This window comes from Loxodonta africana, chromosome 4 (genome assembly GCF_030014295.1).
Source record: "Loxodonta africana isolate mLoxAfr1 chromosome 4, mLoxAfr1.hap2, whole genome shotgun sequence".
Taxonomy (NCBI): Eukaryota; Metazoa; Chordata; class Mammalia; order Proboscidea; family Elephantidae; genus Loxodonta; species Loxodonta africana.
The window spans coordinates 161,208,898-161,225,153 of NC_087345.1; the positions used below are offsets into that span (position 1 = coordinate 161,208,898).

Genomic DNA, 16,256 nt, shown 5'->3' on the forward strand with positions numbered 1-16,256 from the left:
GTATGTGTTGTAAATCCTACCTCTGCGATGCTAATGAGGTGGTATTAGTGACAGTTAATGAGGCAGCACTCAATCTACAAGATTAGGTTTTGTCTAAAGCCAATCTCTCTTGAGATATAAAAGAGATAAGTCAACACAGAGACATGAGGACTTCATACCACCAAGAAAGAAGAGCCTGAAGCAGAGCACGTCCTTTGGACCTGGGGTCCCTGTGCTGAAAAGCTCCTAGATCGGGGGAAGATTGACGATAAGGACCTTCCCCCAGAGCCAACAGAGAGAGATAGCCTTCCCCTGGAGCTAGCACCCTGAATTCAGACTTCTAGCTTCCTAAACTGCGAGAGAATAAGTTTTCTTTGTTAAGGCCATCCACTTGTTGTATTTCTGTTATAGCAGCACTTTAATAACTAAGTTGTTATATGCTTTTTTTGTTTTTTAATTGAGGATGGCTTTGTTGTGGTTTGTAATCCGCAATGGTGTTTTATACCAATTGAATGAAGGAATTTATGAGATGTAATATATTTTAACATACGTTTTTAATTTTAATGTACATAAAATACATTTTATATATTTCAACTTGATGACTGATCGGAAAATATTCAATGATTGACAATATTATAAGTTGCTTCCTCAGAACAGTAGTTAGTATGCTCACAGAAACTTCAGAAATGCATCTTTTCTTTCTTCTTCTTTTTAACTATCTAGGTTGCATGTACAAACCAGTATCCTCACAGTGAACTTTGTGGTCTACTAGCAACACTTTTGTCCAGAAGAAGCCTGTTACATGAAACCTGTCATTGCACTGTTACAGCTGGCAGAAAGTCTCATTAACAAATAACTTACCACAGCTTTTCATTTTCAGATTAGCAATGGCTGCCACATATGGTTTTGTGTAAAGTGCTGAGTGGATTACAAATAAGTATTTGTCTTAAAGAGGGTAGTTTATATAGCATGTGAGAATGTCTTACCAATTTAGAAAATGTAAATTGACATATGCTCAAACTTCATTCGTTTGCTTCCACCAACACTGAGCAACTGACCAAACAGTACCATTAATATCACCCAGCTGAATAACTGAGTTCTTCATGAGTAGAAATGGAACATATCAAAGGTAAGGTTAATGAGGGATCAGTAGGAGACATCTGTTCTCTAAATCCTTATCATTAAAAAAAAAAAAGACCATAAATTTCAGATCTATTTGATTAATGTATAGGGATCAGAGTATACAAGTCATAAAGAAAATGATGAAGATAGTATATATTATTGTCATTTGTACTCTTAAGGACAGCTTTTAACTGTTAATGTTCAAAGGCTTACAGGCACACCCATCGTCTCCAGCCTTTGCTTGAGAGTCACAAATATCAACTGAAAGGTGATCAAGTAGAACATTTTTTTTTATTAACTTTTATTGAGCTTCAAGTGAACGTTTACAAATCAAGTCAGTCTGTCACATGTAAGTTTATATACATCTTACTCCTTACTCCCACTTGCTCTCCCCCTAATGAGTCAGCCCTTCCAGTCTCTCCTTTCGTGACAATTTTGCCAGCTTCCAACTCTCTCTATCCTCCCATCCCCCCTCCAGACAGGAGATGCCAGCACAGTCTCAAGTGTCCTCCTGATATAATTAGCTCACTCTTCTTCAGCATCTCCTACCCACTGTCCAGTCCCTTTCATGTCTGATGAGTTGTCTTCGGGAATGGTTCCTGTCCTGTGCCAACAGAAGGTTTGGGGACCATGCCCACCGGGATTCCTCTAGTCACAGTCAGACCATTAAGTATGATCTTTTTATGAGAATTTGGGGTCTGCATCCCACTGATCTCCTGTTCCCTCAGGTGTTCTCTGTTGTGCTCCCTGTCAGGGCAGTCATCGATTGTGGCCGGGCACCAACTAGTTCTTCTGGTCTCAGGATGATGTAGGTCTCTGGTTCATGTGGCCCTTTCTGTCTCTTGGGCTCTTAGTTATCGTGTGACCTTGGTGTTCTTCATTTTCCTTTGCTCCAGGTGGATTGAGACCAATTGATGCATCTTAGATGGCCACTTGTTAGTATTTAAGACCCTAGACGCCACATTTCAAAGTGGGGTACAGAATGTTTTCATAATAGAATTATTTTGCCAATTGACTTAGAAGTCCCCTTAGAGCATGGTTCCCAAACCCCGCCCTTGCTCCGCTGACCTTTGAAGCATTCATTTTATCCCGGAAACTTCTTTGCTTTTGCTCCAGTCCAATTGGGCTGACCTTCCATGTATTGAGTGTTGTCCTTCCCTTCACCTAAAGCAGTTCTTATCTACTAATTAATCAGTAAAAAACCCTCTCCCTCCCTCCCCGCCTCGTAACCACAAAACTATGTGTTCTCAGTTTATACTATTTCTCAAGATCTTATAATAGTGGTCTTATACAATATTTGTCCTTTTGCCTCTGACTGATTTCGCTCAGCATAATGCCTTCCAGGTTCCTCCATGTTATGAAATGTTTCACAGATTCGTCACTGTTCTTTATCGATGCGTAGTATTCCATTGTGTAAATATACCACAATTTATTTACCCATTCATCCATTGATGGATACCTTGGTTGCTTCCAGCTTTTTGCTATTGTAAACAGAGCTGCAATAAACATGGGTGTGCATATATCTGTTCGTGTGATGGCTCTTGTTTCTCTAGGGTATAATCCGAGGAGTGGGATTTCTGGGTTGTATGGTAGTTCTATTTCTAACTGTTTAAGATAACGCCAGATAGATTTCCAAAGTGGTTGTACCGTTTTACATTCCCACCAGCAGTGTATAAGAGTTCCAATCTCTCTGCAGCCTCTCCAACATTTATTATTTTGTGTTTTTTGGATTAATGCCAGCCTTGTTGGAGTGAGATGGCATCTCATTGTAGTTTTAATTTGCATTTCTCTAATGGCTAATGATCGAGAACAGGAGTGAGATGGCATCTCATTGTAGTTTTAATTTGCATTTCTCTAATGGCTAATGATCGAGAACATTTTCTCATGTGTCTGTTAGCTGCCTGAATATCTTCTTTAGTGAAGTGTGTGTTCATATCCTTTGCCCACTTCTTGATTGGGTTGTTTGTCTTTTTGTGGTTGAGTTTTGACAGAATCATGTAGATTTTAGAGATCAGGCGCTGGTCTGAGATGTCATAGCTGAAAATTCTTTCCCAGTCTGTAGGTGGTCTTTTTACTCTTTTGGTGAAGTCTTTAGATGAGCATAGGTGTTTGATTTTTAGGAGCTCCCAGTTATCTGGTTTCTCTTCATCATTTTTGGTAATGTTTTGTATCCTGTTTATGCCTTGTATTAGGGCTCCTAGGGTTGTCCCTATTTTTTCTTCCATGATCTTTATCGTTTTAGTCTTTATGTTTAGGTCTTTGATCCACTTGGAGTTAGTTTTTGTGCATGGTGTGAGGTATGGGTCCTGTTTCATTTTTTTGCAAATGGATATCCAATTATGCCAGCACCATTTGTTAAAAAGACTATCTTTTCCCCAATTAACTGACACTGGGCCTTTGTCAAATATCAGGTGCTCATATGTGGATGGATTTATATCTGGGTTCTCAATTCTGTTCCACTAGTCTATGTGCCTGTTGTTGTACCAATACCAGGCTGTTTTGACTACTGTGGCTGTATAATAGGTTCTGAAATCAGGTAGCGTGAGGCCTCCCACTTTCTTCTTCTTTTTCAGTAATGCTTTGCTCATCCGAGGCTTCTTTCCCTTCCATATGAAGTTGGTGTTTTGTTTCTCTATCACCTTAAAAAATGACATTGGAATTTGGATCGGAAGTGTGTTGTATGTATGGATGGCTTTTGGTAGAACAGACATTTTTACTATGTTAAGTCTTCCTATCCATGAGCAAGGTATGTTTTTCCACTTAAGTATGTCCTTTTTAATTTCTTGTAGTAGAGCTTTGTAATTTTCTTTGTATAGGTCTTTTACATCCTTGTTAAGATTTATTCCTAAGTATTTTATCTTCTTGGGGGCTACTGTGAATGGTATTGATTTGGTGATTTCCTCTTCGATGTTCTTTTTGTTGATGTAGAGGAATCCAAGTGATTTTTGTATGTTTATCTTATAACCTGAGACTCTGCCAAACTCTTCTATTCGTTTCAGTAGTTTTCTGGAGGATTCCTTAGGGTTTTCTGTGTATAAGATCATGTCATCTGCAAATAGAGATAATTTTACTTCCTCCTTGCCAATCTGGATGCCCTTTATTTCTTTGTCTAGCCTAATTACCCTGGCTAGGACTTCTAGCACAATGTTGAATAAGAGCGGTGATAAAGGGCATCCTTGTCTGGTTCCCATTCTCAAGGGAAATGCTTTCAGGTTCTCTCCATTTAGAATGATGTTGGCTTTTGGCTTTGCATAGATGCCCTTTATTATGTTGAGGAATTTTCCTTCAATTCCTATTTTGGTGAGAGTTTTTATCATAAATGGGTGTTGGACTTTGTCAAATGCCTTTTCTGCATCAATTGATAAGATCATGTGGTTTTTGTCTTTTGTTTTATTTATATGGTGGATTACATTAATGGTTTTTCTGATATTAAACCAGCCTTGCATTCCTGGTATAAATCCCATTTGATCGTGGTGAATTATTTTTTTGATATGTTGTTGAATTCTATTGGCTAGAATTTTATTGAGGATTTTTGCATCTATGTTCATGAGGGATATAGGTCTGTAATTTTCTTCTTTTGTAATGTCTTTACCTGGCTTTGGTATCCGGGAGATGGTGGCTTCATAGAATGAGCTGGGTAGTATTCCATCATGTTCTATGCTTTGAAATACCTTTAGTAGTATTGGTGTTAACTCTTCTCTGAAAGTTTGGTAGAACTCTGCAGTGAAGCCGTCCGGGCCAGGGCTTTTTTTTTGTTGGGAGTTTTTTGATTACCGTTTCAATCTCTTTTTTTGTTATGGGTCTATTTAGTTGTTCTACTTCTGAATGTGTTAGTTTAGGTAAAAAAAAAAATCTGGTAGGTAGTGTTTTTCCAGGAATTCATCCATTTCTTCTAGGTTTGCAAATTTGTTAGAGTACAATTTTTCGTAATAATCTAATATGATTTTTTTAATTTCAGTTGGTTCTGTTGTTATGTGGTCCTTCTCGTTTCTTATTCGGGTTATTTGTTTCCTTTCCTGTATTTCTTTAGTCAGTCTAGCCAATGGTTTATCAATTTTGTTAATTTTTTCAGAGAACCAGCTTTTGGCTTTGTTAATTCTTTCAATTGTTTTTCTGTTCTCTAATTCATTTAGTTCAGCTCTAATTTGTATTATTTGTTTTCTTCTGGTGCCTGATGGATTCTTTTGTTGCTCACTTTCTATTTGTTCAAGTTGTAGGGACAGTTCTCTGATTTTGGCTCTTTCTTCTTTTTGTATGTGTGCATTTATCGATATAAATTGGCCTCTGAGCACTGCTTTTGCTGTGTCCCAGAGGTTTTGATAGGAAGTATTTTCATTCTCGTTGCATTCTATGAATTTCCTTATTCCCTCCTTGATGTCTTCTATAACCCAGTCTTTTTTCAGGAGGGTATTGTTCCTTTTCCAACTATTTGATTTCTTTTCCCTAGTTTTTCTGTTATTGATTTCTAGTTTCATTGCCTTCTGGTCTGAGAAGATGCTTTGTAATATTTCGATGTTTTGGACTCTGCAAAGATTTGTTTTATGACCTAATATGTGGTCTATTCTAGAGAATGTTCCATGTGCACTAGAAAAAAAAGTATATTTTGCAGCAGTTGGGTGGAGAGTTCTGTATAAGTCAATGAGGTCAAGTTGGTTGATTGTTGTGATTAGGTCTTCCGTGTCTCTGTTGAGCTTCTTACTGGATGTCCTGTCCTTCTCCGAAAGTAGTGTGTTGAAGTCTCCTACTATAATTGTGGAGGTGTCTATCTCACTTTTCAGTTCTGTTAAAATTCGATTTATGTATCTTGCAGCCCTGTCATTGGGTGCATAAATATTTAATATGGTTATGTCTTCCTGATCAATTGTCCCTTTTATCATTATATAGTGTCCTTCTTTATCCTTTGTGATGGATTTAAGTCTAAAGTCTATTTTGTCAGAAATTAATATTGCTACTCCTCTTCTTTTTTGCTTATGGTTTGCTTGATATATTTTTTTCCATCCTTTGAGTTTTAGTTTGTTTGTGTCTCTAAGTCTAAGGTGTGTCTCTTGTAGGCAGCGTATAGACGGATCGTGTTTCTTTATCCAGTCCGAGACTCTCTGTCTCTTTATTGGTGCATTTATTCCATTTACATTCAGCGTAATTATAGATAAATAAGTGTTTAGTGTTGTCATTTTGATGCCTTTTTATGTGTGTTGTTGACAATTTCATTTTTCCACATACTTTTTTGTGCTGAGACGTTTTTCTTAGTAAATTGTGAGATCCTCATTTTCGTAGTGTTTGACTTTATGTTTGTGGAGTGGTTACATTTTTCTTGGCTTTTATCTTGAGTTATGGAGTTGTTACACCTCTATGTGGTTACCTTAATATTCACCCCTATTTTTCTAAGTAAAAACCTAACTTGTAATGTTCTATATCGCCTTGTATCACTCTCCATGTGGCAGTTCTATGCCACCTGTATTTAGTCCCTCTTTTTGATTATTGTGATCTTTTACATTTTGACTTCAGTGATTCCCTGTTATGAGCATTTTTTTTTAATTAATCTTAATTTGTTTTTGTGATTTCCCTATTTGAGTTGATATCAGAATGTTCTGTTTTGTGACCTCGTGTTGTGCTGGTATCTGATATTATTGGTTTTCTGACCAAACAATATCCTTTAGTATTTCTTGTAGCTTTGGTTTGGTTTTTGCAAATTCTCTAAACTTGTGTTTATCTGTAAATATCTTAATTTCGCCTTCATATTTCAGAGAGAGTTTTGCTGGATATATGATCCTTGGCTGGCAGTTTTTCTCCTTCAGTGTTCTGTATATGTCGTCCCATTCCCTTGTTGCCTGCATGGTTTGTGCTGAGTAGTCTGAACTTATTGATTCTCCCTTGAAGGTGACCTTTCTTTTCTCCCTGGCTGTTTTTAAAATTTTCTCTTTATCTTTGGTTTTGGCAAGTTTGGTGATAATATGTCTTGGCGTTTTTCTTTTTGGATCAATCTTAAATGGGGTTCGATGAGCATCTTGGATAGATATCCTTTCGTCTTTCATGATGTCAGGGAAGTTTTCTGTCAGGAGATCTTCAACTATTTTCTCTGTGTTTTCTGTCCTCCCTCCCTGTTCTGGGACTCCAATCACACGCAAGTTATCCTCCTTGATAGAGTCCCACATGATTCTTAGGGTTTCTTCATTTTTTTTAATTCTTTTATCTGTTTTTTTGTTCAGCTGTGTTGGTGTTAATTCCCTGGTCCTCCAGATTTCCCAGTCTGCATTCTAATCGCTCGAGTCTGCTCCTCTGACTTCCTATTGCGTTGTCTAATTCTGTAATTTTATTGTTAATCTTTTGGATTTCTACATGCTGTCTCTCTATGGATTCTTGCAACTTACTAGTTTTTCCACTATGTTCTTGAATAATCTTTTTGAGTTCTTCAACAGTTTTATCAGTGTGTTCCTTGGCTTTTTCTGCAGTTTGCCTTATTTCATTTGTGATGTCTTGAAGCATTCTGTAAATTAGTTTTTTATATTCTATATCTGATAATTCCAGGATTGTACCTTCATTTGGGAAAGATTTTGATTCTTTTGTTTGGGGGGTTGTAGATGCTGTCATGGTCTGCTTCTTTATGTGGTTTCATATCGACTGCTGTCTCCGAGCCATCACTGGGAAACTTGTTCTTCCAGAAATTCCGCTGACTGGGATGCTGGCTCCAGGCTCCGAAAACAGTCGCTGCTTCCCCGTATTTGTTCGTTTTCCGTCTCTAAATCTGTGTTTGTTGTTCAGGGTTCGTAGATTGTTATGTATGTGATCGATTCACTTGGTTTTCTGAGTCTCTGTTGCAAGAGGGATCCGGGCTAGTGTCTACCTAGTCTGCCATCTCGGCCCCGCCTCCTCAAGTAGAATATTTTATGTAGCATCTTACACATTAAAGTTTTACAGAATGTTTCACTGACAATTACAGCCTCTTCATGCTTCCTTTATTACTATGACACTTCCCGTTAAATAAAACAGCCATTTGCAACCAATAGGAGGTTAATATTTTCACAAGGTGTTTATTTCATTAGAATGTAAGGAAAGATCTGTCAAAAAGGGTTTGGATGTTTAAGGGTTTTTATAAAAAAAAAAAATTTTTTTTTTTTTTGTGATCAGTTGCCTTGTAGTTAGGGTCAATGTTGGGCCTTAACCCAAACTAGAATAATGCAAATGACAGCACATCATACAATTTAGGTCTAAAGCACAATTTTACACTAGACTATAAAAAGTCTAGTGTAAATCCAGAATCAACTCAACTCTTAGACAGGAAGGACTTCAAAGGGTAAAAATTAGAAGGACTTTAGTTGATTGGTTGGTTTTCTGCATGCCTTTATTTTAAACAACATAACTAAGTACTTTTCATGTAAGGACTCATCCAGCCATCACAACGACCCAATGATATTGGCACCATTACAACGCCACTTAACAGATTAGAGAACAAAGACACAGAGAAGTTGAGGAACTTATTCACACAGGTGGGAAATAATTTGATTCTACAATTAAATAAACTCTAATCTTATGTCATTTACCTACCAATTAAAGTCTAGTTTTGTGGACTCCAGTAGAGAAATCTACTTTAAGCCTATTTATAAAACCTACCAATTAAAAGAACAGAGGCTGCAGCAGTATAATTAAAAAGTGGCAGAACTTCAGGTGACTACAACTCTGCTCTAAGTTGTAGATACTGCATTTTCACAAAGAAAACAGGTCTTCCCTTCCTCACTCCCTGGTTTAAATATGAAATCCTATGAGAATATATGAGTTCTGGAAACTCTTTCAGTGGCATTTTAACTTGTTTATGGTTATTTTCAGCATTGCTGCGGGGTGGTTGCCTTAGAAATGACCTTAAGAGGGATAAAAAGAATATTACTTAACTTTCTTTCTTCTGCAGTATCTGATATAAAGCTGAACACAGAACAAATTCTAAAATACATTGTGAAAGACCATAAAATTTGGAATCAGAAGACCAATTTCTACTTAACATGGTCCTGGGCAAGTTACCCAGCATTATTAAATACTTCATTTAATAATTTGAAATAATAATATTAATACCACCCTTCTTTTAAAATTATTATAAGCATACAGTGAAAAAAGAAGGTGCATGAAAACAATTTGTAATTGGTAAAGGGCTCTATAGAAATTGGTTAATTTTATTATTATCCCAAAAAATGTTTGTGACTAATAAATACATAATGGTCAGGTGGGGTTCACTATCAATTCATCACCAAAATCTACAATGATGGAATCCCCAAATGACTTGATGAGGCTTACAGATTAGAAACTAGATTGTTCGAGTGACTAAAGAACTACAAAAAGCAGCAAGAGGATGCTGTTCAGAGTGCAAGAGCAAAGTGTTCATTACAACTCAGTTCAGAATTTGATGCTAGATTTCCTAGTCGTTAAGGCAAAGAGAAGTACAGTGTGTTAGCTCTTATTTGGGAGTCAAAGAACAAAACATACTTGCTCCTCATATATGAATCTTTTAAATCAAAGTTCCCAAATTATATGGAAAATAACCCCTTTTCTTCAAGTTTCTTATGACTAGTCAGATGATTCTTACTTGATGAACTAGAAGTTCATAGTGAAAAAGAAATTTTATGATTAATCATTCAAATGGCTACAAAGAAACTTGAAGAAGACAATTAAAATACCATATTTACATTGCCCAAAAAGTGAATGACCAGAAAAATGCAACTACTTGTCCTCTACAAATGCAAATGGGCATACCTAACACAGCTAAAGAAAAGAAGCAGATGTCTAATCTAAAGGAAATATTGCTACTTAAGAGTGACTTTGAAACTTTTGAAAAGTTGGTTACACTGAAGGATACTTTAACTTATATTAAAAACAACTGTTTGCTCTCAAGTGGATTCTGATTCATAGCTATCCAGTGTGACAGAGTAGAACTGCCCCATACGGTTTCCAAGGTTGTAATGTTTATGGACAGAACACCTGGTGGAGCAGCGGTTAAGAGCTTAGCTGCTAATCAAAAGGTCAGCAGTTCAAATCCACCAGCCATTCCTTGGAAAACCTATGGGGCAGCTCTACTATGTCTCATAGGGTTGCTATGAGTCAGAATCGACTTGACAGCCCAGGATATGGGTTCTCATTTTAACGGTAGTTGCAGCAACGTAGTACTTGTGTTGTTTGTTGTTGTTATGTGCTGTTGAGTTTGTTCTGACTCATAGTAGTAGTAGTAGTCATGGTTTATTTTTATGTTATAATAATTGAAGAATGAAGAATCATAACCATAGTTGTTATAGATTATTAACTTTTTTCATATTTTTACTTAGTTTTGGGGGGGGAATTGAAACTCCACATTGAAATTTGAAAGATTCTTTCATGATGAAAGGAAGCAGCAGTCAATGGTTCCTATGATGTGAAAACTGGGTTATATAGAGTGGAGAGTATTTCTTGCCAATCTCTGTAGGAACATCCAGGGACAAGTACACATATGTTATTTATTTTAAATACTAATAATAATAATGAAGTGTCTGAAATCATCAGTACTCCTGCATCTTGCAGTTTTGGTTTTCTGGAAATTGCTGCTGCTTTTCTTGCAAAGTTGTTTTAGAGAATTAATTTTATATTGATTAGAAATTATCTTTTTGCCTTGAATTATTGCCCTTTTTACTCTTTAAAGAAAATTTTTTTTTTTTTTTTTTTTAAGCAAAACTCCTTCAACTAGTGCGTGGAGAATGTAGAGTAGGGAAATAACTATCTGGAGTTATTTAGCAAAAAACATGTCCAGAATTTAAGTTAACCTTTTCCTTAAAAGATTATATCTATAGAGCTTTTTACATTTTGTTAGTGAAATTGTAAATACATTCTGGTGCGGATACAAGGAAAAACTAAATCATAGACCCCGAAAAAATAATTATTCCTCATTTTATAATTTTTTAAGGTAACAATGCAGTGCTATGAACATTAAGAGTGTGAATGAAAATCTTGGACTAGAGGAAAATATATATACATATAAAATAAAATATATAATATAAATAAATATCACCACAGTGTCTCTTAGTACACTTGGGCTGTATAAAATTTCTTCTGAAAGATATTGTTTAACAAATGAGAAACAAGGATCAGTGATGGAAATCCATGTTAAAATTTTGACTAGTTAAAAATATGACTTTTTGACCTCTCTGACAGGGATCACAATAGAGGGTTCTGGATGGAGCTGGAAAAAAATGTAGAACAAAATTCAAATTCACAAAAAAAAAGACCAGACTTACTGGTCTGACAGAGACTGAAGGAACCCCTGAGACTGTGGCCCCGGACACCCTGCTAACTTAGAACTGAAAAAAAAAAAAAAAGAACTGAAGCCACCCCCAAATTCCACCTTTCAGCCAAAGATTAGACAGTCCTAGAAAATGAACAATAATACATGTGAGGAACATCCTTCTTAGTTTAATCAAGTCTAAGAGACCAAATGGGCAACACTTGCTCAAAAGCAAAGATAAGCAGGCAGAAAGGGACAGGAAACATGGTGGGAACGGCCACGGGGAACCTGGAGTGTCAAGGGAAAGGCGCAGAGTGCTGACACATTGCAGGGATTGCAACCATGTCACAAAATAATTTGTGGATAAATTTTTGAATGAGAAACTAATTTGCACTGTAAAACTTTGACTTAAAACACAATAAAATTGAAGAGTGTATATATATGTATGTATATATGACTTCTAATGTGAAGAGTTAGAGTTCTATTATGCCTTAGACAGAAAAAAAAATGAAGTCAAAGGAAAGAAGACATTGCCAGAAAGAGAGAAACAAATAACCACAGATTTTACTCTGCAGTCACTTACCTATAAATTGGATCTTATAATTTGAAACAATAAATAACACAATGTGCCAAAGAAAGGCTTTATTCAGGTCCTGAAGTGAGATAACAAAAGTTTTACACCTTGAAGGTTTAAATACTACAAAATTTTAAGTGTTTTTTTAATCTTGTTTTATTTTATTAATTCTTGTGAAAATAGAAAAAAATCCATAGTATCCTTAGATATCTAGTTCCCTCATGATTCCCTGCACATTGTATTACCTTGTCATAAATAATTTGCTTTGGATTTCATTTTGTAATATTGTGTGTGTTCTTTTGTATTTATGTACTTAATATTGTATATCTTAGATTGATAACCAAAATTAGCTAGCATTCCCTGAGCTGACTTTCCTTTCAGGAAACTAATATCCTTGGAGGCAAGAAACCAGTACAGGCAGTTCCCAGATTACGAACGAGTTCTGTTTCTAACTCTGTTTTTAAGTCGAATTTGTACATAAATCATAACAGTTAGGTACAGTTCATATCTAACATCAGTTAGTCAAATGTCTGTCTTAGTATAGAGTATATAGTGCTCTTTCTATGAATAAAAACATTAAAGAAACTCTTCCAGATACACTAAAACATCTTTAGCATTAATAATACAGTAGTAATAATAATTATAATGTTTTGATGTGTATCACAAAGTAGAGCCCATTTGTTATTAAGAACCATTGTATGTACCTCAAATTTTTAATATAATAGGCTTCATGGGGGTTGGTTTTAACTACCGGTTGTATGTAAATTGGGCCTTCATAACTAGGGACTTCCTGTATAGAATTAACAATTTGTCATGGATAATCCAAAAAGTAAATAAACCCAGTGTGAATAACTGAAAGTTGGTTAGGATTGTAACATAAGAACGATGGGAAGTTAATTCAAAGGCTAAGTCTTCCATAGTAAATTCTCTCATTATCCCACTGCTAGAAAAGGCAGCATGGCTCGCTTCCTAAAGAGACGTTTCTGCGTAATCAGTGTTTTGGCATCTTCTCTGCCAACACATAGATTTTATCTTCTTGATAAAAGGTGTTAGTATTATAGAAGCTTGAGCAATTTGAGAAATGTGAAGATTTCTCCGTAGCTGTTAAGCCTCATTTCAACTTTCCAGAAAAGGATCAAAACATTTTCTGTATTTTAGTATTAAAGGTATGCCTGTGTGGCTTCCAAAATCTTGTAAACTGAAATTGCAATGCAAGAACCTGCAAATACCTATCAAGAAAATGAATTCATTTGTAAGAAGGACATGTATACTAGGTTAGTATTACAATAACAAGATATTAATAATGACAAACTAAATGTATGAATTGCTTGTTATACTGTATACACATTTTTCCGCTTAATAATCTCTTTAAGGGAATAGTCACTTTTTTCCACAGTTAAAATAGCATATACCATAGATAACTTATTTACTGTTCTACAAGGCACAACCAAATCATATGAGAATTTATTTGTTCCAGAACCAACTTTTGTTAATCAGACATCAATTATTTTCCTGCCTACTATGATATTTTATTTTTGAAATATGGCTGTAATTAAATTGAAAGAATTTAATTGTAATTTTATCTAGTCTTCTTTTCTTAACGTATTTCCTATTTTTCTAATTATAGGTTTTATATACACTGGAGAAGTTGTACATCGAATGCTAACAGCCACACAGTACATAGCACCCTTAATGGCAAATTTTGATCCCAGTGTGTCCAGAAATTCAACAGTCAGATATTTTGATAATGGTATGTATTGGTTAACCTTTTCCTTTTTTTAATGACTGCTTACTTCTAAAGGAGTCCTTGTGGCACAGTGGTTAAGCGCTTGGTTGCTAACCAAAGGTCAGTGGTTCACATATCCACCAGCTGCTCCGGGGAGAAAAAAGATGTGGCAGTCTGCTTCCATAAAGATTAGAGCCTTGGAAACCCTGTGAGGCAGTTCTACCCTGTCTCACAGGGCCACTAAGAGTCAGAATCAATGGTAACAGCTTTTAAATTTTGGTATACTTTTAAACATCTGGCACTAAAGTCATACTGTTTGTAAACTGGATTTTTTTTTTTTTTTGACAGCTTGGATTTATAAACTGCTTGATGCAAATGCTCTGATATGACAAATGTTATACTGTGACTATTAAATGATCGACTACTAACTAAAGATTGACAGTTCGAGTCTCGGAAGACAGGCCTGGCAATCTACTTCCAAAAGGTCACAGTGTTGAAAACGCTATGGAGCAGTTCTATTCTGCACACATGGTGTCTCCACGAGTCATAACTGACTCATTAGCAACCTACCGCAAACATCAGATCCCATGTTGGTATTATGTAAATTATTTGAAATTTATTTCCCAACGTACATATATATAACTATGTTTAATTTTCTTCTTCTTTACTATTTTGACTTATAAACTGGTTTCATCACGCTGGTCAGAAGATTGCTTTTAGCAAAATGATGGCATTTCCCCAAGGCTGCTGCCACTATCAAATCTATATACCACCCACTAGTAAATTTCTTCCTTGACCATCAGAAATTTTTTTAGTAAATTTCTTCCTTGACCATCAGAAATCAGACAAGAGTAGAAACAACTTTCTTCATGTCAAATGCTTCTGTTATTTTAAGAGGTGAAATTGCCATTGAGGCGATTTTTTTATTATGAAGGGTACCAGGAATTTGATCTTTAATTAACTTTTCCAAAGCAAACTCCTTTCCTATAATTTCTTTTCTCTACCAAGCTTGCAGCCTTCAATAAGATGTAGACATAAAAACATCATTTATGTCTGTAAGAGCTTAAATTTCTTACTTGGATTTTAATAGTAGCTAGTGATATGGGTTTTCTCCGAATATTTTATATGTCCCCAAAGGTAATAGCAGAAATAGACTGCTGTCAGTACACTTGATAAATCTTTGCAGGCTCTATTGCATATTTTAAAGTCAGGGAAAACATCTTTTAAGTGGGTTGTTACAAAATTATCATTTAGACTTTTTAGTAGGAAGGACTTATTCCAAGGTGTTGTCTATAGCAACTCATTTATTATAAAAAAATTTTTTTATTATAGTGCAGAATAAATAGCCGTTAATAAACATTTGTGGAATAAATGAGTAAATCAATGCATGAATTGCGTATGACCATGAATTTTACTCCTTGCATTAACTGTTTGTACCACCCAGGGACTCTAAATGTTAGCCATAATAATTATTTCCCCCTATTATTTTAAAATTTGTTTTAGTCCATCATCTCACTTTTTACTTTCTTGTTTTAATTTATGAGGTGTTTTAGGCCCAAGATTGTTCAAGTAGATTGCAAGTATACTTGTGGCAGAACTCTAGCTAGAAACTTACCTGAAGCTTATTCCATGACCTCCCATACCAAAAATTACATTAGGAATGAAATCCTATGTAAACAGGGAATGAATTGATAAAAGCGGATTATCTTTGAAGCTGTCACTTACTAGGTGATGTTGGGGACATTTACTTCTGGGTGCAAGATTCTGATGAACAAATATTTATGTCATTAGCATCAAAATCTTAAAATATGGTAAATATCTCCCCATTACCAGTATACTGTCTCATAGCACCATGTTCTTAGGTAGGTCTTAATATTTGAATTTTACATTTATCTGAATGATTTTTTAGAATTAATACGTGTCACTTCAACTAGACTCCAGATCCTTTGGAAAAAAAGGACTATGGCTATTTTTAAGAAATCATTTTATCTTCAATTCCTGGCACATAGTAGGTCCTCAGTAATTATTCAATAATTAAATGAACAAAATGTGTTAAAAAAAATTAATTCTGAGAATTGTCCTAAGAATTAAAACTCAAGAATTAATGTATTTTAACTCATTGAAATATCTTCTGTGTAATGACTAATAGGAATAGTAAGTTCCTAGAATATGAAAGTTGAGTAATTGATTGTGTTTTATTAAATATATGAAGCACTTTTGAATATTATAAGGCTCTTCACAAAGTCCTGTTTATGCCATAGCGACTTGCTGAAATATTTTCAGCTTTAATTGGATGGGATCATTGACAAACTGCTTAAAGATGGGGAATTCACCATTTTAGGGAAGTTTCTCTAGAGAGAGGCAGCAGCAGTTTAGAAAAAATCTTCTGAGACAATTTATCTACAATTATTAAAGCACTAGAATTTTAAAATGAGACAAAGCTTCCAAATATTATAGCTGATCTGGGTATTTACTGCAGTTTATATCACAGAATATTAATGCACACACAAAAAAGATGGTAACATTATAAAAACGAGCCCTTTACTAGAAAAATATTTCGATGACTCGTAAATTGCAAATAGAACAAAAACCTGTTGTTGAGTTGACTTCGACTCAAGCAACCT

At 35.3% G+C, this 16,256-nt stretch overlaps 1 protein-coding gene across 1 annotated transcript in view; it reads left to right on the top strand.

The window, feature by feature from the left end:
* PLXDC2 (plexin domain containing 2) overlaps positions 1–16,256 on the top strand; it is a 540,324-nt gene that overhangs the window by 345,735 nt on the left and 178,333 nt on the right. The window contains exon 5 of the mRNA XM_064284902.1: positions 13,534–13,656. Within this exon, the coding sequence (XP_064140972.1) occupies positions 13,534–13,656 (123 nt within the window). The remainder of the gene's footprint in view (positions 1–13,533; positions 13,657–16,256) is intronic.